The following is a 26,175-nucleotide window of genomic DNA, read 5'->3' as shown; positions in this document are numbered from 1 at the left end:
TGTTGTTTATATTTAATTTCTGTTGGTGTTTTATCAAATTAAACAGCATAGTTGTGATGCTTTTGCTTTGGTGTTGTCGTTTGTTAAACTATAAAAGAATTGAGTTGAAATTATCAGTCAACACTTTAGCCAAATTAAGGCAAACAGGATGGCCCATGCGCCTTTACAATGCTATGACATTGACTATACTGGTGGACTGATGGAGGTATGAAATTTAGCAATATTACCATAATATCGGGCTAGACTGGTTTAATTCATTGACAATTGTTCACCCTTCCGTTTGAAACCTTTTTGAATGTCAATGTTTGTTCTTTGAACTTAATTATTTTTTTAGAAAATTCAGCAGTTGATTGCACCTCCATTCAGTGAGGAAGGTGCAAGACAGGAAAGAAAAAGAAAAGCAGCAGAGCGCGAAATGTGGCAACGAAGATGCAATCATGAGACTTGTGATGCATGTGGTGAAGGCGGTGATCTGCTTTGTTGTGATTGCTGCCCTGCGGCTTTTCACTTGCAGTGCTGGTATGATTTTAAATAAAGTTTCATTTATTGCATCACCTCAAAAATGTTGTTCAATGTACTAGTTGTATATGTTTTCTTCATCATCCAAAATGTTGTTCCATTGCAAACAAGTTTAGGTAATCAATACATACAAAGAATACAAAACAACCAAATGTTCTTGTAGTTGAGGAGTGTAATCTACAGTTTCGTAAACTTTCAATTTTAGCAACAAAGCCTATACAACAGTGCATTAAAAATAATTCCTAAAACACACCTGATACATATTGTTATGTTGAACTCTGCTACAGGGCTTGTTGTTAATGTTAAAATTTAATGTAATTGTTTCATATGTTCAGCAACCCACCACTGGACGAAGACAAAGTGCCCCCAGGGGAATGGGCATGCCATCGCTGTGTGGTTACTGGCAATGTAAAGGTATGCTACCAGTAGTCGCTTCAATATTATTCTAGCAATAGTGACTTTCCACAATAAATGTCCTGGGCGTTATGTGTGAATTTCTGAAAACATGTTGCACAGACTAACGATGGTCACCATCGTCACACATTGACCCACACCGCCCTCAGCCTTTTGAAACAACATCAGGAAGATTTGGGTTGTCTGCCAAAGCCATTGCAAGAATCACTACAAAACAACAAGAATGTGTTAAATGTGAGAAGAAAAGAAGAAAAAAGTGCCACAATTTCTGCCAATTTGGATGTGGAAAAAAGGTGCGCTTTCTGTCTGTGTTTTCTTAAAAAAGGATGGCTTCTGCCCATTTCTGTGTTTGTTTATTAAATGATTGCATTAAATTATGTAGACCTCAGCCTGCTACAACTCCTCCAATCAACCAAGTTATGGGAACTACACGTAGAAGATCTTCCCAAGGTCCAGGTGCTACATCGCTCAAAAGTGTGACAAAAACAGAACATCGCCCAACTACTGATATCAATTCAAGCCCTGGATCCACTTTTGACAAAGACTGGAGGAAAAATGTTATCAAAGCAACTACAAGGGGACAGAAGGCAATTTTGGAGGTAGTAAGTGTACAAGTTTTGACTTAATATATCATAGTTTTACCATTATTTGTAGTGTGACCCAGAAGTTACAAAGCCAGGTGTATCGTTGGACAATCCATTTGGAATGTTAATAGCTGCTGCATCGATGGACAATACCACTCTCTTTGATCTGCCAAATGAATACATGCTTAATGCTCCACTGCCAGGTATTGCACTCACAGCGCTTTTAATAGCTGTTTTCATTCATTCAAAAATCTGATTCACAATCAGGAACAAAGAAAAAGCGCTCTGATGGTCGCGGGGGTCGACCAAAGAAATCATCAATGCATGAATTGGATCCCAATGGCCTTGTGCCTCTTCCAGCCAAACTATGCTTCATCTGCTCAAAGTGAGAACTGTTGAAATATCTCTGTGAATGACTGAAACACCAATGGAAGTGTGTATTAAGCTTCAAGGCCAACAAAGACTTAGTAACTGATTATTTTTAACAACTCCTGCATAGAATCCGAGGTCGTTTGTTTGACAAGGATTTACCTTGATATATGCGTATATTTCACATATGCGTAGGCATCATTAGTGACTGACACAATTGTATTTCTGAAGCAGTGCTTATTATTTAAATGTTGTTGTTTGTCAGGTCATGTCGAGTTGCTCCGCTTATTCAATGCGACTTCTGTCCTCTTGTCTTTCACTCTGATTGTCTTGACCCACCACTCACAAACCCACCTAGTGGCAGATGGATGTGCCCAAATCACGCTGAAAGAAAATTAGTAAGCTTTTTTAAACAATTCTTTAGTAAGCTTTTTTCCTTTGTAGAGAGGTTTATAGTAACGGCAATGCAAATACAGAATTTCGTTAGGTTGTAAATCAAATCTGGGGCATTAAAGTTAGTTATATTTATGTATGCTAAGCTAAGAATGTTATGCCCTATTTTTATAAACAAAAGCATAATACATGGGTTAACCACTATAAATTTGTACAGCTCGATCCAAAAAGCTGCCAACTGACAAAACGAACAAAAATTCATGACCTGTTTAACAAACGCATCGACCAGCATGACATCCAGGTTCATTTTCTCCACAAGGGACACAGGTAAAGTTGACACAGTTCGTTTTTAACCGCAAATAATTTTTGAGATAATTTTGCAATAGAACTTTTCCACCGAAGCCAAGAGTCAACCCCAGAAGAGTCACCACCAGGATTCCGAGATCTATCAAGGATCACTATCAGCATCCAATTCCTCCCCCTCCACCCCCAGGATTTGTACATGCAGATAAAGACCCTTTTTCTTTACAACAAGAAGAATTGTCTGAGAAGAGTTTAGAAAACCAAGTTGGTAAGGCCAAACCATTGAGGTCCTCCGAAGAGGAACAGGACCTTTGGCTCCAATCAGTCGTTCACCTTCAGACTGAAATTGCCCTACATTTGGAGCGTAGCAAAATATCCAGAGCTTTTTCCTCAAAACGGGAGCAGGCTATAGTGTTGCATTCACCAAAAACTCTTCAGGAATTGGCACAGGAGGCCCTAAACGCCAACAAAACTGCCATCACTTCATTTCAAATGGCGGCCGAACTTAGTGACCTTCCCTTGTCGGATGAAACCACCAGCACGCCGGGTTGTTCGACCTTGAAGCGCCGAAATTCGGAACCTGCTACCCCGGGGATTGACGATAGCGAACTCAAGCGACCGAAGCGAGCTGATAGTGTGACGATATACAAACCCGTGTTACTACCCGACCGCCCATTTACGAAGCTGGAGTTCAAGCCGTACACACAAATGAACGGCCAGTACCCGGTAAAAATGGAACCTTCCTCAAGTTCGACGTACGTTTCCAAGTCTGCAAGCCACCTGGCTCAAAAGATGTTTTCGAGGTAATATTCCGGTTTCAATGAAAGAAAAAACAGTTTTTACCCAAAGCTTGTGTTTCTACAAGGTATTTATCATAAATTACACTGACGAATGCTGATAGGTGTTTTTAGCTGTAAATGTAAACACAATTTTGATAATCCCAAGAATCAGCACATGTTACGACGCCGAGGAAGCAGAGGCGGAACCGAAACAACTCATCGGCGCAGACATGGGCGAAATATTCCAAAAATCAGATCCTGCCTTGTCATGTAAGCCATAATGATTAAATTATCAAGCATATGTTAAGACTACTTAAAAAAACGCGCACTTCCACTTCCAGCTTCCAAAGACATCGACCCAATGAAATTGGTAATGAAGGAGTTGGGTGAACGCCTTGCTACCACAAACGACAATACGCCACACCTTTCCGGTCTCGACGATAAGTTGATCAAGGCTTTAGCAATGCAGAGATTGAGGGAAATTCTGGCTCTCGACAAGGTGGGTTGCATGTCAAGACAATGATGTTCGCCATATTTCTATGTCGTTTAGAGAAATGAATGTAATTTGGCCAACTTCGTTCGTATCACACTGTTCACAGAACCGGTCATTGTCATATTCGTCTCGCAATACGGGAAATAATTTTTGAAGTTGATTGATTCGTCACAGACCTCTCGTCGCTATGATTCCCGGCTCAATAATTTTTCGCAGTAAATTCTGAGTAGTTTTAACAGTGTGGATAAAACAACCAATACAGTTTTTAAGAAAAATATCGACGAGTTATAAGTTTTCCATCAATTCTGTTGATTGTAGAATCCACATATCCCCTAAGTTTAATTACTAATTTTGGGATGCAAGACATGGCTTGTAAAGTCAGTGCAGAAGACAACAAATACAACTTTTCCCATTTGAATTCATTTCCATAACTGCTGGTCAAAGGTTTTGATAACACAGTTGAACATTTCAATTAGTCAATTGGCGCAATTCTTGTAGAAAATATATATTCAAATCAATCCGTTCGTCAGTGGACACTAAACTTTTCTAAGTTTTTCTGCTTTTTCATTTTGCTGTATTCTACCACTACAGATCGACATAGAGACAGTTTTGCCCGACCCAAGCACAGCGACTGACCTTACCCGCAAGAACGCCACAGCAAGCGACAACATTCCCGCCAATGAGAGCCAGTCTATGGAGGTGGAGGAGCGCAAGGAAGAGAAGAGTGATGCTCTCGACCAGAACCACAACAACGTTACGCAAGTATTACCCGCTCGCTCAGTCTTCTACCACTTGGAGTCTGGCAAAAGGGCCCGAATGTACTACAGGTGAGCTCAGTTGTTTCACAGTTTTGTTATTTGTGGGGGGCTACAGCCTAGATGATGCATAGGTCATAGGTGGAGTGTTTGAAATTGAAAAGGCATCTTGAAAGAAAAAAACTTAATTGTGGCAAAGAAATTTTCATGACTGTGGCTGAACTGTCCATTTATGAACATGGCAACCAAAGTCCATCTTTGTTGTATCTTAATTAAAGCACAATCCTTGACAAAAGAACTTACTTTTTTGTATACAATGTATTTTTGTATACAATGTATTATATGAAACTTCAGTGCCACAGTTGTTGTGTAAACGCGTTGTAAAACCTTAGGTCGCTCACGATCGGAGCATCTCGCGAATGTGACATGGTGTTGTCAACCTTTCAACACTGCAACAACATCAAAGCAAAACATGCATGCGTCTTCTACGACCAGGTTGGTAAAATCTACCTTATCGTATGACATGACTTGTCAGTTTTGAAAATGCTTGATTTCGAAAATTAACGTTTACACTAAAATAAAAATACACAATTGAAAGCTGGAAGCAAGCAATGTTTTCTCTTCGTTCATAACGATTGGACAAATATTACTGTTGTTGTGTATCTTACCTTCGTAAGTATTCCCACATAAAATGCAGACAGTGGTCCCGTGCAGTAAACTAGAGTAACGTAGTGATCGTGCTATTCCGACATTTGAAAGTAAAGAGGAAAGAATGACATGTCAACAAATATGCGCAAAATATAACTCCGTCCCATTCCGGTTTCAGCTCACGGAACAGTACGAACTGTTGTGTTATGGCGACGCAATTGTGGATGGAATCAAGTTTGCTGCAAACGCTGTTGGGAAGACGACACGTTCCTCGCATCGTGGACGCCATCGAAACAAGATGGCACCACTTACCAGAGCAATAAAACGCTTGGCGAAGAAAAAGGACGGTGAGTTCTTGTTAATCATGCAGTTTATCTTGTTGTCGTTGCTTGTGTGTTGTTGGTTTAACTCCTTTGCTGTGGTCGTCGCGACAGTTAACGACGTGCAGTCCAATACTTGCCCCAGGCTGCTGGAAAAATGCTGCAAATTTTCCAACGATGAAATTTGTGCTTTGTAATTTGGTTTCAATTGATATTCACTGTTAACCAGGATGCTCTGCAGTTGAATATTGTAATTGTTTGTTTTTCGCGACAAATGACGTAACCGTGCCCTGTTTGCTGTCAAAACGCAATGCGCAATTGATCAATGCAACAAAACGCCGTTTTCTTGAAGGATCGCGAACGCGCCGACAAAGTGCCAAGGCGCAAAACCCCTACTATGAGGAAGCATTCACTTTCATTTCACCGGTAGGGGAAAAACCCAATCACAAGGAACCGTGCAAATGTCCGGAGAGCGGGAATAAACTGGTGTGCGGTTGGGAAGGTAAATGTAACTGGTTCAAGTGGAGTTTTAACACGAGGTTGCATGCTTTTTTTCGATGAAAAAAACACCATTATTCTTCTACTTTGCAATCTGCGTTGTTGAAGAGCTTCGCTTTTGTAAGTTTGCTGTTGTTGCCTTGTACTGCTTTGAAAAAGCATCGCCAATGAGTTTGGTTCAGTCAAATTGTCTCGATGTCCAACTTTAAACCTGTTGTTGCCAGCTAATTTAATGAAAACATTATCGGCAAAAACGACATTTTACGACAAACCTTGAATCTTCACCACACTACAGAACTTCACTAAACACAAACCTTTCACAAACAACTAGATGTGGAGTTTATCTGTCTAAATTCTGGACATTATTTCTTCAGGCCCAGCCATCTTGCACCATGGCTCTCTTATCAAGTTTGGTTGCCTAGAATTTGTGTTTTGCCTTCCGGAGTTCGCTGAACTTCGGCAATCAGGCATTATGAAAGGTACGTTTCTTTCACCCAGATATTTTTGTATGCAAAAAAAGCTGTTTTGATTTTCTGCTTTAATTTGAGAACTCTTACACCATGTCATTAGGCTGAAGGCCACACTGTTGCATCTCTTCTCTGTCTAATTTTAACCTGTACCGGTTTTCAACTACATTATTGATGCTTTAAATTCATATCCTAATTGTAACCAACACTCTATTCAATATCTTACTAAAACCACTTTAAACCTCTTACGGATCCCCTATTGTTCAGTGCAACCTCAACCATTAACTCCATTACTTTGTAGAACCTGAGACACGCATGTGGCACAAAACCGCAGCCGTGCTACGCGAAGCCAAACGCCCCTTTAGTTCCATAGAACCACTGGTCCACAATGGTGACGTTTATGCGTTTGACGACAATGATGACGTCAACGCGCGAATCGGTGAACGTCCAAAGCGCGCGTGCAGAAGGAGCAAAGAGGATGGGGAGCCTAGAAGAAGATCTCGATCTTCATCCACGCAAAAGAAGAAGGATGGTTCGTCGAGGATGGGTTTGTGTGATTCAAAGGACGTTGTGAAGTCGGAGGAGCGCAGAAAGGCGGAAATACCACTGTCTCGAGATGGCGCAAGAGGGCAGCGTATGGATATTGTCGAAAGATCGGAAAACCACAACTCCAGGTAGTGAGTTTGTACATCATAAATATTTGTGATGAAGTTTTAACCATAAATAACTTCATGAGTAAATTCTCCACGTCGAAGTTTTGCGTCCAATTGTGAGTCGTACGCTTTAGTGTTTTGCTGTCACAAAAACTAAAAATAAGTCATTTGATATATTTCCACTTTTCCTACCGTGGTAATTTGTCATGTAAAGAATGTTATATATTGTTTCAGCTCCCGTGGGCACTCTGCCGCGTCATCAGTTGTCGACGATGACGTCACTGAAGCGTTTTCGGACGACGATCACGACTTGAACATTGCAGACGATATGAAACCCACAAGGTGCCTAAATCTTACGAAATAAAACAAGACCGTTACGGTGACGTTAGGCATATACGCCTGTAATCCCTAGTGTACGAAATCCTCAGTGTTGTTCATGATAGAAATCACGCTTTATAATGGATAATCATTTTTTATGGTGAGACAGTTTTCCGCTTGCTTTTCAACAGGTTCTCGCAACGTCAAAAGGAGAGGCAGGCTAAGAGAAAACCAGGAAAAGATCAAATTAAACAGGAAGAAGACGAAGGAGAGCAACAGGGGACGTCCCGGCCTCGCAACTCCAGGAGCCGCACGCCAGTCCGCGGTTCCTCCCCAGTACCCGGTGGCAGCGTTATCGAAGCTGCCATGGCGCGTAAGAGCGACGCAAATGAGTTCCACGGCGCCTCCAAGCGGAAAAAGAGCAGCCGCCAACGGCACAGCTCTCCTTTGCTAAGAGACGACGCTGGGCGACCTGCCAAGCGCCCGAAAACGAAAGACGAACCGAAACTGCTGGATTTCAGCATGGCTGCTCTGTCCGAGACGCAGAACATGGCTCTGCTTGGTGCCGTGCATTCTGATTCCGACGGTGGAGATAGCAGGCCGCCGTCTCGTGCCATAGGCAGGATAGCTTCAATCGATCTCACTTGCAACGAAACCCTTTCCGCCGAACTCGATTCGCCATCGACTAAGTCCTCAAGCACCACAACAACAGCTTCCTGCTCACCGATGTCGTCACGGGGCCTCTCGCCGACCTCCAGTGGCCACTCGCTTCTCGACGAAGTACGTCACACGACCGAAGATTTACTCGCCGAGGCGGAGCGAAGGATTGCGACGGAAGAGGCAGTTCTGTCTCTTGTGGGCATGGCATCGCAGCGTGGAGAACCGTTATCATCTCCTTCTCATTGGAATCATTCATCGGGTGACGTTGCAAATGATCACGTAGCGGCCAATTCGTTTCAAGAGCGAGGTTATGCCGATGTTGTTATCGCTAGGAGCGCTGCCACCACAACAACGATTTCCGACGCTATGGAAAAATGGCGTCACCGCGAGATGGCACCAGCGGTCGTGCACGACGATAGTGAACATACTATCGTCAACAAAAGGGTCGACGGTCAAAAACAAGTGAATGCATGTGAGGCGCCAATTGTAAATCACAGCGACAAATCGTCAGAAACGCTTGCGTGACAGGCGTGGAGCATTTTCTGCGTTTTCATTCTGTCGCAAATTCATCTTTCGATTCGCTTTTCATCAAAATAAAGCCGCAGTCGTGGCGCACTTTTCACTACCACGGAGTCGCTGCGCACAAGTCGCACATTTTGCGTTGTAGTTTTTTTTACTTTTACTTCACACAGCCCCTGTTTTATGAAAGCTTCGCCGAGGCTCGTGCTGGTAACCGCCGCTTTCTATTGCACTATCACTGCCTTGTTCCTTTCGTGACTTGAAAGCTTTGGCGGGCAAGCTACTCTAATAAGATTTCTATTTTTTTCGCTTTGTAGTACAGCTTTTGGATTCCGGTTCGCAAAGTCGTCCAGCTTTTTTCCGCGTGATATTTTTCAGCAAAGAAGTGGTATCTCCCTGATGCAGGCTAAAAGCACATTTGTTATCCTCGCCGGTAAAGAGCCTTGTTTGTGTTCAACGGTGGCGTTTGGGTTTTGTGTTACGTTTTGTTTTAAACCACGCCAAGTTTCCAAACCGATTTCTTGTACTTTTTCGTGTTCAATAAAACTTTTGCCTACCTACTTTGTCCTGAAAGAATTTCCAGATTCCCAACTTCCATGAACCGGTGGCGCACTCATTCCTTACAAAATGTTTTGATTACGCACGCAAAAAATCCCCACTAAAATGTTAATATTTTTCTTTTTGGAGTTGTGTAGATTAAACGTTTATTTTTTATCACTGCATCCGCTGAAAGGCCAGTATCGAAATATGACATGCCAAAACAAAATATCCTAAAACGTCTTTGAAAATCTATGAAGGCTCTGCATATGCTAAGGAAGTGAACCAACTACAATATCAAAACTTGTGACCCAACTACAATATCAAAACCCTTATTTGGGAACCACTTTAGATCTGAATTCCAACAAAAGTCATTTTTAATGGTTCGAGATAACTTCTGAAAAATCTTCTGGCATTGTATCTCATTTGTGGCGCAATATTGGCGATTTTCGGTAGCTGCACGTGCGTGCGTACGCTAGTAATTTACGAAAATCAATCTGAAGACAACCTTTTTGTCTGCAATTGTCGCATTTCCCCTCCTGGACCCACCCCTGGTCCGAAGCAACACCGACGTTGTAACGAAAAACTATTGTTTGGTTATTGGCATGTGCTTATGATCTCAAACGTGACATCCATTGATAATAATCATGTGGTTTTGATCAAGGGAAAATACTATCGGTCTGCTGGACAAGTAGCAATGTGATTGAAATTACCGAATACTTGCATGCGATCATAGACAACTTAATGTCTATTGATGCGATGCGTTAGCAACAACATCGAACAGATTTTGAAGAACTTTTTATCTTCTTCATATTGAATTTCATTAAAATTGCCGCATTTTACCTTTCATTCAACATCTTGTACAGAAATAATAAAAGAATGCACTGAATTACGTCACAAAGTGCACTAAAACTTTCTCGAATGCAGGCAATTTTTTTCTTCAATTGGAATGCCTTTGCCACTATTTTGCTATACCAGTATGACAGGCAAGATGTACTGGCAAGATGTTTAAGTACGTTTGGCTGACAGTACAATGTATATTGCCACAAAACTTTGAACCATCTGCATGACTGATTGTTTATTTCTTGGCGCAAGGAAAAAGTACAGTGGAAAGAAAAAGTAAGAATTATTTATATTTGACCTTTGAAAAGTGTGTTACTGTGGCGTTTGCGTTTGCTGCGGTAAACGCATGTTTGTGACAAGACCAAATGTTGTTAGCTTACTGCAATACACTCCAACCTTGACGGTACATTTGGAAAATAGGGCTTGTAATTGTAACCATTACAATCCGTAAAACGCAATGCAATGCGTACATCACAATATGGGTGTCTCTTGAAGCACAGCTACCCTACTGGTTCGTGACGCGAAAGTATGCTGGTATACACCTGTTGTAAATGAACACCTGTGCCCCGGGTTAATGTCATGAAATTGCCACATCGCTACATTCATAACGCGACGTTTCCCACGAGACATACGACACAATTTGGGAACGAATCACATGTTCGTCAATGCTCGGCTACATATTTTTCGCCTTGATGCTCAGACCCTTCATATAGGGTAGATTGAACCTAATTTCATTTAAATTACGTCAATATATGTATAAAAGTCGTATACAACATTTGATTTTTAAGGGTTTGCGTAAAATTTTTGCTGCATTTTTTGTGCATGAACGATTTAATCACAAAGCGCATTATGATGATAAACATGACATCGTAATCAACACAGCGCGTCTGTCATCGTTTTTAATGGATAAGCATGCTTCTCGTCACCGCTGCGCGACTGTGAAAATCGTCTCTTCCCTCAGCGTCTTTTGCGTCACGCCGGACGTCCGTCTGGGACAAAAATCGCAAAATACTTCCCGATTCTTCTTCTGGAAGATCGTTTAAAATTTGCGGTGAAACGAGCGACGAAAAGGGAGACGACGGCGCGTACTTTCCAGATTTACGTCCATTATTGTTATTGGTGCAGCGTCCATTTATTGAACCAATGGGGCTGCTATTGCCGCTTGCTGGTGTGCTGGAGGTGTTCGACTTGGCCTTACCGGTGTGGACTAACATCTTAAGGCCCTGGCGCACTTGACTGAGGCTGCTGCGGCGCCGCTCCCGTTTCTGCGCAAGTCGATGTCGTACGTTCGCAACCTCCCGGCAGATTTCGTCGAAGGCGTAACGGATATTGCGTTCCGAACCGCACGCCGAACAATCGACGTGGGACACAGCTGAAAGCCTGTGCGCTACAGCTTGTGCCTTTTCCCTGTCGATGGAACGGGCGTGTTCCAAGTCGCATTTATTACCAACAATAACTAGAGGCAAAAATCGCGCTCCAACGCGAATCGTTTCCAATCTTTTCTTGATTTCCTCTACTCTGCGTAGACTGCCCGGTTTTGTGATGTCATACACTAATATGAAACCTTCTGCTCGTCGTATTTGTCCTTCATCCTAAATAACAACAGAAGTTGAATGGCAAATTTCACCCGACATTGATGTGTTCATCGGCTGGTCATGCAATATGAAGTTTTTAATAGGATGCGTTTTAAACATTTTGCCCAATAAAAAAACAAAAAACGATTGTTTTGTGCTATGATTAACTAGTGTTGCACACAGACTCAAAAATGTCTTACCATCGTAAGCGAGTCTATGATTTCCATAAAAACCAGCTCGCCATCGATGAATGTTTGGTACTCGTACTTCCAATCTGAGAACAATTTAAAATGCTCGTTAAAATTGCCACCGTCCAGGAGTTGATTGATCGTCACAGAAAATTTATCACTTCAAAACTCAAATGCGGAATGTTTACAGAAGCTTGTAATTACGCGCGTGTCCCGCCTTTGTTGCGTTTGCTACACCTTCTTTGATTAATCGAGGTTGCAACTACTAAGTGCAAAAGCACGGTTTTAAGTATGTTCCAATTGCTTTGAGTTTGGAATAGCCAATGACCCGCTTGTTGTAAATAAATTTGGGCAAATTACATGTACACTGTAAGGCAGTAAATGCCTGCTGGTGCCTTTACGCGAATAAGCGCTTTTTCATAAGAGAGGAAAAATTACTTTAATCCCTAGATACACAACCTTGCAACCAGACTGATCTTTTAATCCTAGCGGACTCTGCCGCATGTTTGGAGGTTTGGGTTTCCCAGACTTTTTGTTCATTTGATGGGCGCTTTAAGGCACGCAACAAATTTGTTTCACTTTTGCCTGCGCGGTGGCTAATTTCACGGGCTATTGGCTGCGGTTCGCTCTCACGGTTGATGTTGGAGAAAGCATGTTACCTTAGCATTCGGTTGGAAGGGAGCATTTGGTTTTGATTAATTTTTACTCGCCACGCAAAATTTAAAGGACTTCGATACTGATTTGGATTCCCATTTCATCCTGCCATTTACACAAATGTGTTTCCGTCGACCAACGCATCGCTATGTCAATTGGGCGACAAAAAATGAGAACAGCCTAAACACACCGGGAAATATTTCAACAGCACCCAACGCGGGGTAGCTCTTATCGGGAGTCTGTACATAAACTCACGCCCCGCAAAATACACAAGCCGACACCATTTACGCAGCCCAAGATTAGTTGCAAAGCGAGCTCTATTCCTTGTTTTGTTTGGACGGAGAAAACAGTGTACTCGAAATTTGCCACACAAAGCAGGCGATACAATTGTCAACGCAGCAAGGGGGTCCATTAAAGTTGCCTGCGGTGTTATGGGCGCAGCCCGTGTAAAGTTTCAAGATTCGATTGAGTTTGCCATTATCAGATAAGCGATGGCAATCTCTAAGCTCAGTTGTGGCGTGCACGAAACTCTGTGTTGCGCGTTTGGTGTCACCTTTACGTCAAAACACAGTCATAGTCCATGTTTACTGCGCATGAAATTCAACATCTGTCCAAAATATCCCTTTTCTCATCAGGCGCCTGTGTTTGGATGTGATGGAGGCTAACCTTTTCCGGTGTATTTTTAGACAACATGCTTTTTAATTCACATATTTTCAGGAAGCCTGCAATTATTTTCCAATCGGGGTGACTCCATCGGGTGACAATCTGACCCCCCAGAATTGGGCCGCGCAAACACAAATAACCCGAACAAGACGACAATAGAAATCAATTTGTCTAGACGGCGAGGCTTTCTATCGCATCGCATGCCATCCTTATCTCTACAACCCCTCCATATTCTCCAGTGTTTTTTCCCAACCGATCTGTCATCTTTTCAGTTTCTCCGTGCTCTAGAGTTTGGCTCCCGACGCCGGTCGACGTAAATAGCGGCATTTTGATGCGGACGGATTTGTAAATTGCCCGAAAGTTGTGTCAACACAGGACGGGAAGGCTTTAGGCCGTTTTACTGCGGATCGGCAACTTTGACTGCGCGTTCGCCGGTATCATTATTTACGCATCGGAGCCTTTTCGACGAAACGCTGTCGCTCACTTTGAGATATTTGGGTCGTCCATAGCTAACAGTGGCACCTCTCGAAAGACTTTACCCTCAAATATTTTTACCCCTTGTTATATTTTCATAACTCTGAAGTTATACTTTTTTTTGCAAGCCGTGTAGGTCAATAAGGAACTCGACAGTGTTAAGGTATTGCATGCGCCAACAGACTGAGGTTTTTCACCTCAAGATCTTGTGATAACCTAATCCTCAGCGCCGATCTCGCAATATCTATTTTTATTTATTGGCTTTTCGCGATACCACAGGATCACGAAGCTCCGAACAGTCATCAATTCTCACTGTCGGAATATAAGACATTAAAGGTGCAATTGTGCGGATTTGGGCGCGTGTGTGTTGGTGGTGATTCAGATTGTGTTTGCACCATTGTCGAGATCTATCTCACTTGCGGTCGACCGACCTTTGCAAAATTACGCGTAATGCAATACGGGGTGGGAGCGATTACCAAGGTGTTGTTGGGTTGATGCATGTGTTTTGATTGATTCTCTAATTTCTAGGTTGTGTTGTTGAGCAAAGATACAAATCATTGTTTATCGTTTTTCTCACCATCGTCCGACTGATATTCCCAAATGAACCTTCCCGTCAGGTACTTCACAACCAGTGCTGAAAAATAATGCAAGTAAAATAAATAACTGCAAATTAATTTGCTGACATCGCTTTGGGTAAGTCATGAACAAATCGAAAGCAATATTTTAGATCATTTTTTTTCATTTTTCACACAAACCTGTGTCTTTATATTTTTGACTTACAACTACTGTATGTTATAATCTTTCCCCCAAACAATTAAAAAAAGCGTCTTATTGGTTTGTTTGTGAACGGTTCCATACTTCTTTTCATATCATTGGGGCACAACAAGCTTTCACCAGGCACGGACAATATCAGAACCGCGTCATAATGCGCTTTTAAGGTGCTCGTCGATTGTTCTGGCACGTCGCCGTTGACGTCACCGGACCACAAAACAAATGAAACGCGCGAACCCAGGAGTTGGGATTAAACATAGCTTATATAAAAAAATATTGTGGGGGTTGCGCACATCCCTCGTTGCGGTATTTTGCAAAGCATTGAAGTCGTGAAAAATGTATGCGGAGAGGGGAATGTTGGTCTGATCCATCTTTGTCGAGAGAGTGGAAAAGGCCGAACTGTTGGTAACCGTTACCTGACGCACGCCAAAGTTGATTTCGTCAAAACCGGTGGTTAAGTAAACCCCGAAAGAATTCGATCGAACAATTACGCCAGTAATATCCATTGGAGCTTCACTACGCAAACGCGCTCCCTACGATCGATTGGTTCGAAACGACGTGGACAAACGAACTGAGGTTTGGAACTCAGGTAATTTAGTGACCACCCATCTCGCCTGTGCTTTGATCCGTTCTGTATTCGGTGTACAGCCGAGCTCTTAAATCAAGTCCAAAAGCTCGAGATAATATTTGCTGTATTTGTGTAGGACGGACGAAACCTATTATACGCCGACTTTTTGTTGTGACACGGGCACGAGCGCGACCAGTAGAAATACTTCGCATGGTGGATTGATTGACACCGGCAACGTACGTGTGGGACATGTTTCGCCCAATATGGTGTTCGTTCCGTTTGTTTTCCTGTCGTTGGGAATTCGGTTCTAATCAATTCGAGTGTGACTGTTTGTCAGAGATAGGTCAAAAGAACAATGGGTTCATTTCGCGTGAAATTATGTGCGGAATTAGGGTTTTAGTTTGCCTATCGGGCAAAACCTTTTGCTATCGACACACAAGTTCGCCGTAATTTAGTTTAGGAACCAGTATTTCCGAAAACGTCGTTAGTCACGCACTTTCTCAATCGTATACCTCGTCAACATTAAAGGGCCTATGAGCTTAACGATATGCACACAAGCGTTCACAGTGAGTTTGTTTGCAGTCTGCAGTAACCTTGCTGCTAACTCGAGACCTTGACAGTGGGTTGATTGTCCGTCAGGTGAACGCGGTTGCGCTCGAAAGATTCTTTGCCGTTTGCCACAGTTATGACCGCACGTAATTAATATCAGTTATATGGACATTTTTATCTGCATTTTATCTCCTTATCTCTTTTCTTACTCTAATTATTCATAAATGATATTAAATTTGCATTCACAAACAATTTTAACTCGAGTATTTTACTGTTTTTCTGTGTGTAATTTTGCATGTGGATGGCATTGCCAGGTGTCCAACAGGGATCTTTTCTTGTAGAACGATTTGCGAGAAATAAAAAGAGCTCACCTGATTTACCGACTCTCTCCTCTCCAACCACCATTAGACGAATACGGTTCGTCGACGTTGATTTAAACATCATTAAACGCTGTCTTGTGTGCGACACAGGTTGCGCAACAAACTTTTAAACTTTTTTTGGCAAACAGAGATCTGCAGACAACGAAGCTTTCTGTCAGAGCCTTGCCGCAGCAGAGGGTAAAATTATAACACAAATAAAAATATTACGAAACACTTTTACGTGTAAATATTGTTTGTAACCTCCTTCACAAAAGTTCCAACTAATATTTGCCTGATAAGGTTGTAGGAAACCAATTAATATATGCGCAGTAATATTCCATTTCAGCTGAATATCCGCTCGGGTGTACTGTAATGCTCCTCGCACTGTCGTTTTCGTATGCACTTTTCTATAAGATCCTTTATAATAACATGGCGGTGCCAGGCATGTAAAGCCGTGTTACGACAATTTGGGTATTTGGTTTCGAAATTACCGGCTTTTCTGCGAAATGGGGGGGTTGCCATTGTCCGGCCCGGAGTCGCTGCTTCTCCCAACTACAAAGTACTGGGCAGCGGCCTCCGTTCTTTGCACTCTCACGGGGAACCTCCGACTCAAAAAAAGCTTCTCTGACACACTTTCGGAGCAAAGTCTGCCCTGGCGGCTTAAATAATCTTCTCTTTTGTTCACGTGAAAATAACGTGGCTCTTTGTATTGAACGTAGTTTATAAAGTAAGCTGTCGTTTTATCATCCAACGATTCTCCTACGAACCCGCAAGTGTAACATATGGCGCAAGTCCGTGACAATGTTTTCTCAGTTAACACAACATGAGAAGTCGCTGCGAAAATCTCCCAGTAGTTTCAACACCCACTGCTCGCACATTTTTACCTCACCGTGGCCCCTCTTAACGTCTCAAGTCGCCACTTTCATTGCGACAACAAGCAGAACACTCGTAGGGTCGATGCCTTGACTGGTGTAAGAAGCAGTACCAGAGTCTCCGCCGCCGTCCTCGAATTGTCTCAAAAGCTCCCTTTTAAATCAACAAAGCCTTCACAGCGCGCCCACTGGCCTTTTTCCCGTCGCCTCTCGGGTCGCAGGTGGCCGCGGCGAACGCCAACACACAATTTAGGTTGGGACAAGGTCACGGTTTTGTGTGCACAAGCGATATAGGGGATTTGTCGTCTAGCGCCAGTGCACAGAAGCAAATGTACTCGCTCGCCTGGTGCGAACATATTAGTCACACGCCGCTTCTTTATTTCACAACGTTCTTCAGTTTTGCATCCAATTGTTAATGCGACTCGACAACAAAAAAGCAACGCGATTGTTTTGCCGGCGTGACTTTGAAACCGTGCTGTCACGGCTTTGCTCAATTTGCTTTAGTTCGGTAACAGCGGTAGGTCCTTACAATAAAAACGCAGCCTCGTAGCAAACGATTGCTTTTTTCTAAGTCACTTGCTATTTAAAACCTGCTACCCGCGTCATGTGTTTTTGTCACCCGTAATATTAACGTTCGGGTTCGTCCGAGATTTCTGCGCAAATATCAACTTATCGCAGTAAATCTCTACGTGCGAGAAAGATTGCGCACGCTTCAGCTGAGATATCAGCGGAGGCAGACAAATCAATACTTTCCACGCCTAAAAGTGTCTTATCAATGCCAATGTCCAATCCATTCCCACTTTCAAACTCATGTCTACCATTATCACAATACTAGGCAAACGAGCTGCTAACAGGTATTGGGTTTGGCCATGATTTCTAGTGGAACAGGACAAGCGTAACTCTATCCTTTTCGCCGCACCCACACTAAGCCCCATTAGAGCGCGTTTAACATAATGTTCATGTCCACTCGCTGCGAAAAATCTTATCTGCCTCCGATTATATTTCTTTCGAGCGTTTATAAACCGTGCGGTTGCCTAAGCTAAGTAACAAATGCACTTAGTATGTATATTTGCCGACCATTAGTTGCATATTTTCTGTGCACGCGTCCTATTTCTAAACTTAGACCCACACTTTGCCTGAAGCTATTGTTCATCACGATTGTGTTCAATTTCCAATGCTGTCTTAATAAATCCATTCTTTTGCAAATTATGTCACACACCCTGCAGTGGTAAAAATTGCGTCCATTTAATGTATTTGTTGATATTTAAAACGGTTCCAGTTTTAAAATTTTGGAATACCTACACAAAGTAAGCTTCCGGCTATACAAAATGTTTACGTGATTAACAAGGTCACCTTGAGCCGGTGTTTAAACAGATTAAGCGCTTGCAATTCTCCTTTGAAACCAAGCGCGACGCGGCTTTGTAAGCGCATTAAGCCCTAGACCCTGGGAACCGCAACGAAAAATTAGGACAAAACCGCTTGTATTTTCAGGAATATCATGTATAGCCCAATGCATGTGAAAATAAATTTGTACTAAAACGTCGATGGGCGGCTTTAGAAACTGTGATAAATTTCATATATTCTGTAACATTATATATCTACTATTTTTGTACGCATATCTCCGAAGTAAACTTTTAATTTCGCAATAATGTATCGACTAGATTCAAAAGGCATTGTTCGCACGAATACGTCTTTGATTTAGTTAAAAAAAATTGGTCGCAACTTCGTTAATACCGACTGACAGATCGTCTGAACGGACTTACAAAAACAGTTGTGAGCTTTCACCTCGATCTGAGACACATACGTGCGGCAGTGATTCATGTTGGAGCAAAACGCCCTTAAAACGGCGTTTAGACACGAGATCACGTTTGACCTCCTCTCCTTTACGCTCGCTTTTGCGTGTCTTCAAGTCTAAAGAAAAATGGAGAAAATTGTTTGTCACCTTGACCCAAATCGGTATTTTCAAGACCACCCTGGATATTTTGTCTAAATTTGTAACCAATGTTTACTCGTCATTTCCCTGGACCGAGAAAGGAAACATCTAACCTCACTGTACTTCCATTCACTATAGGTGAATAAACCTTTAATATTTATCCTTTTTCAGTGCCTTTGCTGCTCGATAAAAAAGACAATGCCGACCAAAGTCTGTCGCCTATTACACATACTGTTATACACATGTGGCGATCTCACCAGTAAACTAGGAACCAGGATGACTCGCAATCCGTCATGTCTCAGGGCTTTGTCCTGCCCTAACCGCAGTGAGCTAACAACAATCGGGCTTTGTGTAATTACACTGAACGCATCGCATCACGGGAGAAGCTGTCGGGTGAACAAAGTGCACCCTACCCAAATTTTCTTCGTGACGTAAGCTGTTCCGAACCGCGTAACTATAGACCCTTGCGTTCTCTACGATAAATATTTTCACCTGCGCAGAGAGACGCTGAGGGGTTGCTTGCTGCGCGCAGGCACAATTTTGAAAATACTACCACGATGGTACTTTTCTTGTGTTTACAAATATGCGTTTGCATCTGAATTTAGAAAGTTTCACTGGCAAAAGAATCTGGTGAAACAAATTATATTTATGTCAATGGCATTATAGGAAAAATGTATTATTGTTTTTTGCTGTCCGCACAAATGGAATTCAAGAGATGTTACAAAAGCTGTCGTCCAGAGTACACGTTTGTATCTAAAGAAAACTTGATAAAAAAATCGATGCAAATCACCTTTCAAAGTTAAAAAAGGCCTAAATGGCTCACTTCTGAGTTCATTTGTCCAACAACTGGTACAATTTTTTTTATTTTCATCCCAATTCGACGCCCCCAACGACAACCCTTACTGGATTATGTTTCAGCACTTTCTGCCATATATGGCCCCCCGAGGGCAGGCGGGTCACCTTCTGCATCAGACTGTCGGGGGTGGCATTTATTCTGTAAACAGGTGTCGAGATGTGCGCGAAAGGCGAAATTTGCTTGACTATCTGTTTGCCGATTTTATATTTTCATGTCTCAATCTCCTCTTTGCTCGGGCGATTTTCATCGCGGTTCAGAGAAAATATTGTGTTGCGTTGAAGCGCAAGGTTCATTGACGCCAAATGATTTTTCCAGTGGTAGAAAGTAACGGTAACTGATTTATATTCCAAACTTTGCGTCAACTCTGCCGCACTGCAGTGCTCTATATTCGAAACTTGCTCTATATTATTAGAAAATTAGCTGCAATGCTTTTTTGACGCCAGTTTAATTTTCTTTAACACGTGGACAAATTGGCAAAAGAAAAACGTCGTGAGGCATTTTCACTTCTGTTCACTTTAGTCATGACATTCTCGACAGTCTTTAATTCAATACTCTTCATAAATCGCAAAGCAAACACGATACATCGTTGCAACAATACATTTGCACAAGATCTCAGTTTCTTTGCTTGGAGACAAAACTCCGTATCAGACTTTACAACCCAACAGCTAAAATCCTTGCTTGTTTTGTCCACAAGCCGAGAAAACGTTTTTACCAGAGAGCGATCGAAAATTCCTTTCCGACGTCAAATGTCAGCCCGCAAACTTCGTTCCTTGTATCTGCAGCTAATAATAAGCCGACCATGCACAGTGCTCGGGGGTACTTCAGACACTTCTATGTTCAATTTTCGATGGATGAGGGAGACAGCGGCGCGCATTAGCCCTAATCTGGTAACGATTTCGCGTGACGGGCGCAGGACGAATCATGCAAATGACGACACACGGCATTCAAACTTGTTTTGAACAACATGTTGGTTGACCTAAAAGCAGTGCAACGTCGATTTGTTATTTTTTGACGCAAAATGATGGAGTTTCCAATTGTTACACCAAAATGCCACATTCCTTGTCTCGGAGAGAGTGCAACGTCAATTAATTACATACAAATCAAAGTCAAAACTGTATACACCTGCTGATATCGGTAAACTACACTGGCTTTGGTGCTATTTATCTGATGTACATTTATCGGTTCTGCACTTTGCATTAACCTCACGACTCACACTTGTTGATGTTCTGTGCTGAACAAGTAGCACCACCCGAGCTTATTCAAAACTTTTTTTCTCGAAATCTCAGGTCAAATCAAACGTTGAAACCCCCGAGGAGCACAGGCGGTGGCCCTTCATAGTGAGGTGTAAATTGCCGCCTTGTGGTTGCAAAGACCGGTGCTCTTGCGCCTGGACGCCGCTAATTACAGAGTACGGATCTTACGAACCGGAAGTGAGATCGTGAGGCGTTTAATTGAATGTGGAACGATCGGTAATTTCCTGATTAACCTTCGACCGGCAATTGCTCCAAATCTCGTTTTCATTGCCAACGAAATCGATCCAAACATGGCGGCATGCGTTGCAGCAGTTGGAGAGCAGATATGTCGAACACACGCGAAATTGGGATCCAAAACAGTGTCTTTGGGAAAGCAGGTTTAGACCAACAGATTGCCTTACCTTATTATTCGTCCGTTCTGTTTCTTAAAAATATTTTACTCGCGTTTGTCCAAATGTACGGTTGATCTCAAACAACAACAGAAATTATTTATGCAATCTTAGCAACGAGCGTCCACAAATATAAACGCAACTGAAATATATGGCTACCGATATTTTGTATCCCTACTCTATCCTAATTTGCTGTATAAAAAGAGTATATGTATTGGGCGACAAAACCATTACCCCAGGTACCTGATCGATCGTAGTGTTTCCAGACAGACAGCAAACATTGGTTATTGTGGTTACTCAGCTGAGAAATTGCGAAACGTCCCCATTGCAGGTGACGCCCATATAACGGTGTTTGTTCATCTGATAGGGGTTTTCAATACGACCCCAATACAGTATCGAACAAGAAAGGTAGACGTGTCTTTTTTCAACCGGGGTAGTGTAGATAATTTTGTAACATTTTAGTTGCTTACTTGCTATTTTGTTAAATATTTTTTTCAAAGTTTCTAAACAAACTGACAATCATCAGGATTTGCGTTCGTTCTCCAAAACGAAAGCTGAAGACAACAATGTTTTAACTCAACGATATGTTTCCTACTTTGTTGATGCTTCTGATTGTCGCGGATAAAAGTTCAAATTAAAGGATAGAACAGCACGTTTACTAAAATCATCAAATATACTGCCATTTTTGCTGCCAGGCATACTAATTAATCAAAATCGTTCTTCTGGCACTTAAGTTTCTGAAGATATTTATTCGAAACCGACATTTCGTCTGCCATCCGGCTAGACTTCCTCAGGGTTATGTCAACATATTGCATCAAGCGCAATAAAATCATCAAGTTGCAATGTGTGTACCTAATTAGCCCACGCTTGCGTTTTGTTAGCCAAAAAAGTTATTCAACCAACTGATTACTCAATTCAGCCCGTCCAATTGATTTTGACCACACCGGGATTTGAACCTGGGTTGTCCTGGGCACGAATCCCGATCAGTTTTTATTTCTTAGTATACAAAAGAATGCGACAGGAAACACTCTCTAGCGTCACCTAACCAAACTGGAAAAAAAGTTTTAATGACAGCAAACGGAGAACCTGTATTTTTGCAAGCCTGATATACAGGCGCGGCGTCCACAATCTCCGTAAATGCATGCACATTATGAGGAATACGTCAGTAAGATTGTTCACATGGATTGTATATTTTGGTAGGTCAGTGAACTCCAGTTTGTTTTGCAGCCATGTTGAAGTAGTTGGCAGTCACATGTTTTCAATTCTTTGCAGCTCCGTCTTGCACATAGTGACGTTCTTATCTCTTGTATCTTGATCAGCATATCGAACCTCGAGATGACTGTGGATTGCGTCCTGCAGGTACTTTCGTGATTCGTTGTAGCGAGAAGTGCTACTGTACACAAAACCAAGTTGTGTGAGGCAGAGCGCATGTAGGGGTTGCTTTCTCGATTGTGGACCAAAGGTGGCGTTCAAGAGTTGTATCACCGACGTCAGCAGGTTTTCGCACTCTTTGAAATTCTCGGTTAATCTTTCAAGGCAAGAGACGTAATACACACATCTGCATTTGTTGTTAACCTCCATTTTCTTATTTTCGATGCGGAGCTCCTCCAGACTTCGAGAGATATCGTCCAAAAGCCTAATCACAAATTTCACGAGGGTGGTGCTGTTGCCAGGAGTTTTAGCCGCTTCTACGCAGGTTTTCTTCATCCCCCCTGCGGTGACGACAAGCCCATTACTCGCAACTGGAGGGTCGCATTGCGCAGCAAACAGACCGGCAGCAAGGTCGTAAAACATAATGGCCTCCACAAACTGGCCTTCGTCTCTCATCTGCGATGCAAACTTTCTGATCTGCTTGGGCGAGGCATCGACTTGTGAAAGAATCAATCTGGTCAGTTCTTCTTTAACCTCCGAGCGTTTGGAAAAGTCGCCATCAGCCACCACAAACCCATACGTTTCCGCCAAAGATTCCACCCCGTTAAGATCACCGATGGCTGTGGGCGATTCAACTGCAAAAAGGAGTGGCATTTTTAAAAACATTTCCTAAATACTGATATTTCTATATGGAAGTCATTGGGGTGATTAGGCCAAAACTACTAACGGTTGTTTGAAATTAGTAATAGAGGTCTTGTTTACACAAATAATGCAACTTGGTGTTTACGGCTGTGATTTTTCTTTTAAATGCAGAAACAAACTTTTTGTTCTCAAAGATGAGTACAGCATTGTTTGCCACAGAGTAAAACTATAACACAGATTTGGTAATAGGTAACCTATTGTTTACCCACGGCATACATGTCTTGTTACCCACGGCATACGTGTCTTGCTGTATTTGACTTAATCCAACTGCTTTAGGGTTGGATAAAAGTTGCTTGGTTCCGCAAAGTTAGTCATTAATTGTTTACGACCATTTGCCTGAACCTAAAATTCGCACGCTCGTTTAAGAATAAAAATATACCAACCGACTGAGTCGTCAAAAAAATCAAACACTTCTTCCGGCTCCTCCATAAACGATAGTGTTTCTTCACCATTGGATGAACCTGTAACGAAATGTACTCGTGTAATAACCGTCGTGAAAAATGCATGTAGTCTAAATCATGCAATTACCACTTGTTGTTGATGCTGAAATTGTGCTGAATAGAGAAACTGATGTGTTTGTTTCCAGCGTGTCTGCTAAACTAGTTCCGGGTTCTTCGGTAAATACCGAATCTTCGACACTATCATCAAGTGTCAAAGTTGAAAAAGTATCTTGAGCTGTCAACAATGTGTATTTGGCAACACAGTAATTCCTAAAGATCATTTGCTTACATCCAAAACTTACCTAATGCCTCCTCGGTTGTGGCAGCAGGTTGAACCAAATTCTGTGCATCCCCCACTTTAAAAAGGTATTAGTTATAACCATGAAGTTGAAATTTTTACAAACACAAAACCTACCATAAAATTTTCCCGTCTCTGGGTTAAAGCTATCGATAGGAGTAAACTTCATCCTTGTTAATGAGGTTGTTGACATGCCAAGCTGTTCACGAATTTGGGCCACATCCGTAGAGATATTATAATCTAGCGAAAGTAACTTCAAAAATTCATCTCTGACCGAAGTCATTTGCGGTCGCTTAGAGGGATCTTGGTCCCAGCACCGTTTCATAATGTTGGTTGCTTCATCCAAAATACGCACTTCCTCCTCTGAAAGGGTCTGAGAGAATTCCTCAATAGGATCAAGGTCAGGTCTGGCACCTTCCTTCATGGAAACTTTAAATTGATCAACATTGCCTCGGAAGTACTCGAACGGTTGTTCTCGACCGAGCACGAAACAAATAATGAGGCCAAAACTGTAGACATCTTCATTCCATTTGGGTCTTGCATGTTCATTTAAAAGACGTTCTGGAGCCGCATATATCATTGTAAACTGTATGTTGTTTTCTTTGTGTTGAGTGGTAGTGGTGGTGAGTCCAGTAGCGCTGGCAATCTTCGCCCCTCCGAAATCTGCAATCAGGCAATGGAAATCCTCATCCACCAGTATGTTTTCTGGCTTCATATCTCCATGGGTCATCCGCTTTCCCGGTGCGAAATTGTGGATGTAAGCCAAGCCCTCTGCTATTTCGGCGCACATGCGCAATCTCAATTGAAGGGAAATTTTGACAGATGCGTTGAGGAGAAGGTTTCTCAGGTTACCTCCCTGGTAATATTGCATCACTATTCCCATAGCAAACGGCCACTTGGTCCATCCGTGGACTCGGGTGATATTTTTGTGGTTCGACTTTTGAAGCAACCCGATCTCCTGACGAATCCTGCGTAAATCGGTTACTTTGTATTAATTGTGTGGCAAAGAATGTAAAACAGATACAGTTTAGAGACTTTGCTCGAAACAGTGTGCACGTTTTATGCCGTTCATTGATCATGAGCATAATGGTTTGGCTGCTTCTACAGGAACTTCTGTGTTTTGCAACAAATCAAACATTTTATAGTTGTTCACAGACGTTAAAATACGCCTAACAAGATTAGTATGTAAACTTTGAATTCAGTCGTATTTTTCACCTGTTCTCCAGCATCTGTTTTTCGCCTTTTCCTCCTTTCACTGGAAAGCATTTAACGGCGATGAAGCCAAGGGTTTTATGTCGAGCGAGCAGAACAACTCCATATGAGCCAGATCCAAGTTCACCCTCCTCACTCCTTACGCACAGAATGTCCCCAGGGTCGTATTCCTGCATCTGCAAGTTTACCTGGGTTAGTTCTGCTCTGAGTTTGTATTCTTGAGATGGTCTAATACCTTCAGCTGTTCCGACATTGTGTCACATTCAAATTTTTACTCTGTCTCGATCACTTTAAAACATACAACCATCATTGCAAGTGTGTGGAAAACATTCCATACATAACGGTCTTCACTGTGCTCATGGTAGCGTAAACTCTTCGCTTGAGGAAGCTTTTATTTCAACTTGAGCGTTACCAAACATGCGCCTTTTTTCTTTCTTTTCTTCAGGTCGTCACATTGACTAAAACAACACAGCATGGATCTACATTGGACAAAAAGCGCGTCGTGGTGAAAATACACCGAATCATTGTAACCTTACCTTCTACTTTCCGAATGGTTCTTATTTTCGCCAAACCTGACACAAGCAAATTGCAATTGATTGACTTGAGGCGTGGGAAAGATATAGCTGCAGGGGACACGATTATGCGTAAAAATTGTTCGTAGATCTACAATTCAGTATTGTTTTAAGTATTTACGTTCCTGCACGGATTTTGTTAAAATTATTCTTTGGCCCCACCCCCCTTCTTGTGTACGCAATACTTGGAATTAACCTTCTAATGCATTTTCACCTTCATGTAGACCAAAAAAAATTACCACTGTTGAAGAAAAAGGGGCGGCGAAACACAAAGTTGGGTACTAAGCCAACAGCTTACATTCGTGAAGTTTTTGGTTTACAGTAGCAACTGGTCTAGCGCCTCCTTGCGGTAATCAAATATTGGCTCGTAGTGTAATATTCTAAATCTCAAACGCACCCCGAGGT

The 26,175-nt window shown here is 42.3% G+C and overlaps 3 protein-coding genes across 3 annotated transcripts; 1 reads left to right on the top strand and 2 right to left on the bottom strand.

Annotated features, from left to right (window-relative positions):
* Positions 1-50: 50 nt before the first annotated feature.
* Positions 51-9,244, top strand: LOC145888523 (PHD finger protein 12-like). Its single transcript, XM_082979287.1, has 20 exons — positions 51-205; positions 335-519; positions 855-933; positions 1,036-1,226; positions 1,316-1,532; positions 1,588-1,720; positions 1,785-1,902; positions 2,152-2,284; positions 2,497-2,606; positions 2,666-3,385; positions 3,528-3,631; positions 3,703-3,860; positions 4,446-4,681; positions 5,002-5,104; positions 5,436-5,604; positions 5,930-6,079; positions 6,450-6,554; positions 6,844-7,216; positions 7,430-7,537; positions 7,705-9,244. Exons 1-20 carry the CDS (start codon positions 149-151, stop codon positions 8,696-8,698), a joined length of 4,443 nt encoding a protein of 1,480 aa, XP_082835413.1. The 5' UTR covers positions 51-148; the 3' UTR covers positions 8,699-9,244.
* A 1,055-nt stretch (positions 9,245-10,299) lies between these two features.
* LOC145888800 (ras-related and estrogen-regulated growth inhibitor-like) lies at positions 10,300-16,027 on the bottom strand. Its single transcript, XM_082979656.1, has 4 exons — positions 15,885-16,027; positions 14,203-14,259; positions 11,847-11,920; positions 10,300-11,664 (listed from the first exon to the last, which is right to left on the bottom strand). The coding sequence occupies exons 1-4, from the start codon at positions 15,955-15,957 to the stop codon at positions 10,972-10,974; spliced, it is 897 nt and encodes a 298-aa protein (XP_082835782.1). The 5' UTR covers positions 15,958-16,027; the 3' UTR covers positions 10,300-10,971.
* A 6,246-nt stretch (positions 16,028-22,273) lies between these two features.
* LOC145889511 (uncharacterized) lies at positions 22,274-25,547 on the bottom strand. Its single transcript, XM_082980475.1, has 7 exons — positions 25,434-25,547; positions 25,202-25,374; positions 24,104-24,954; positions 23,991-24,044; positions 23,777-23,923; positions 23,632-23,709; positions 22,274-23,181 (listed from the first exon to the last, which is right to left on the bottom strand). The coding sequence occupies exons 1-7, from the start codon at positions 25,449-25,451 to the stop codon at positions 22,424-22,426; spliced, it is 2,079 nt and encodes a 692-aa protein (XP_082836601.1). The 5' UTR covers positions 25,452-25,547; the 3' UTR covers positions 22,274-22,423.
* Positions 25,548-26,175: the final 628 nt, after the last annotated feature.

This window comes from Ascidia mentula, chromosome 2 (genome assembly GCF_947561715.1).
Source record: "Ascidia mentula chromosome 2, kaAscMent1.1, whole genome shotgun sequence".
Lineage (NCBI taxonomy): Eukaryota > Metazoa > Chordata > Ascidiacea > Phlebobranchia > Ascidiidae > Ascidia > Ascidia mentula.
Note: the sequence above shows the minus strand (reverse complement) of the source record. Positions and strands in the feature narration are given on the sequence as shown.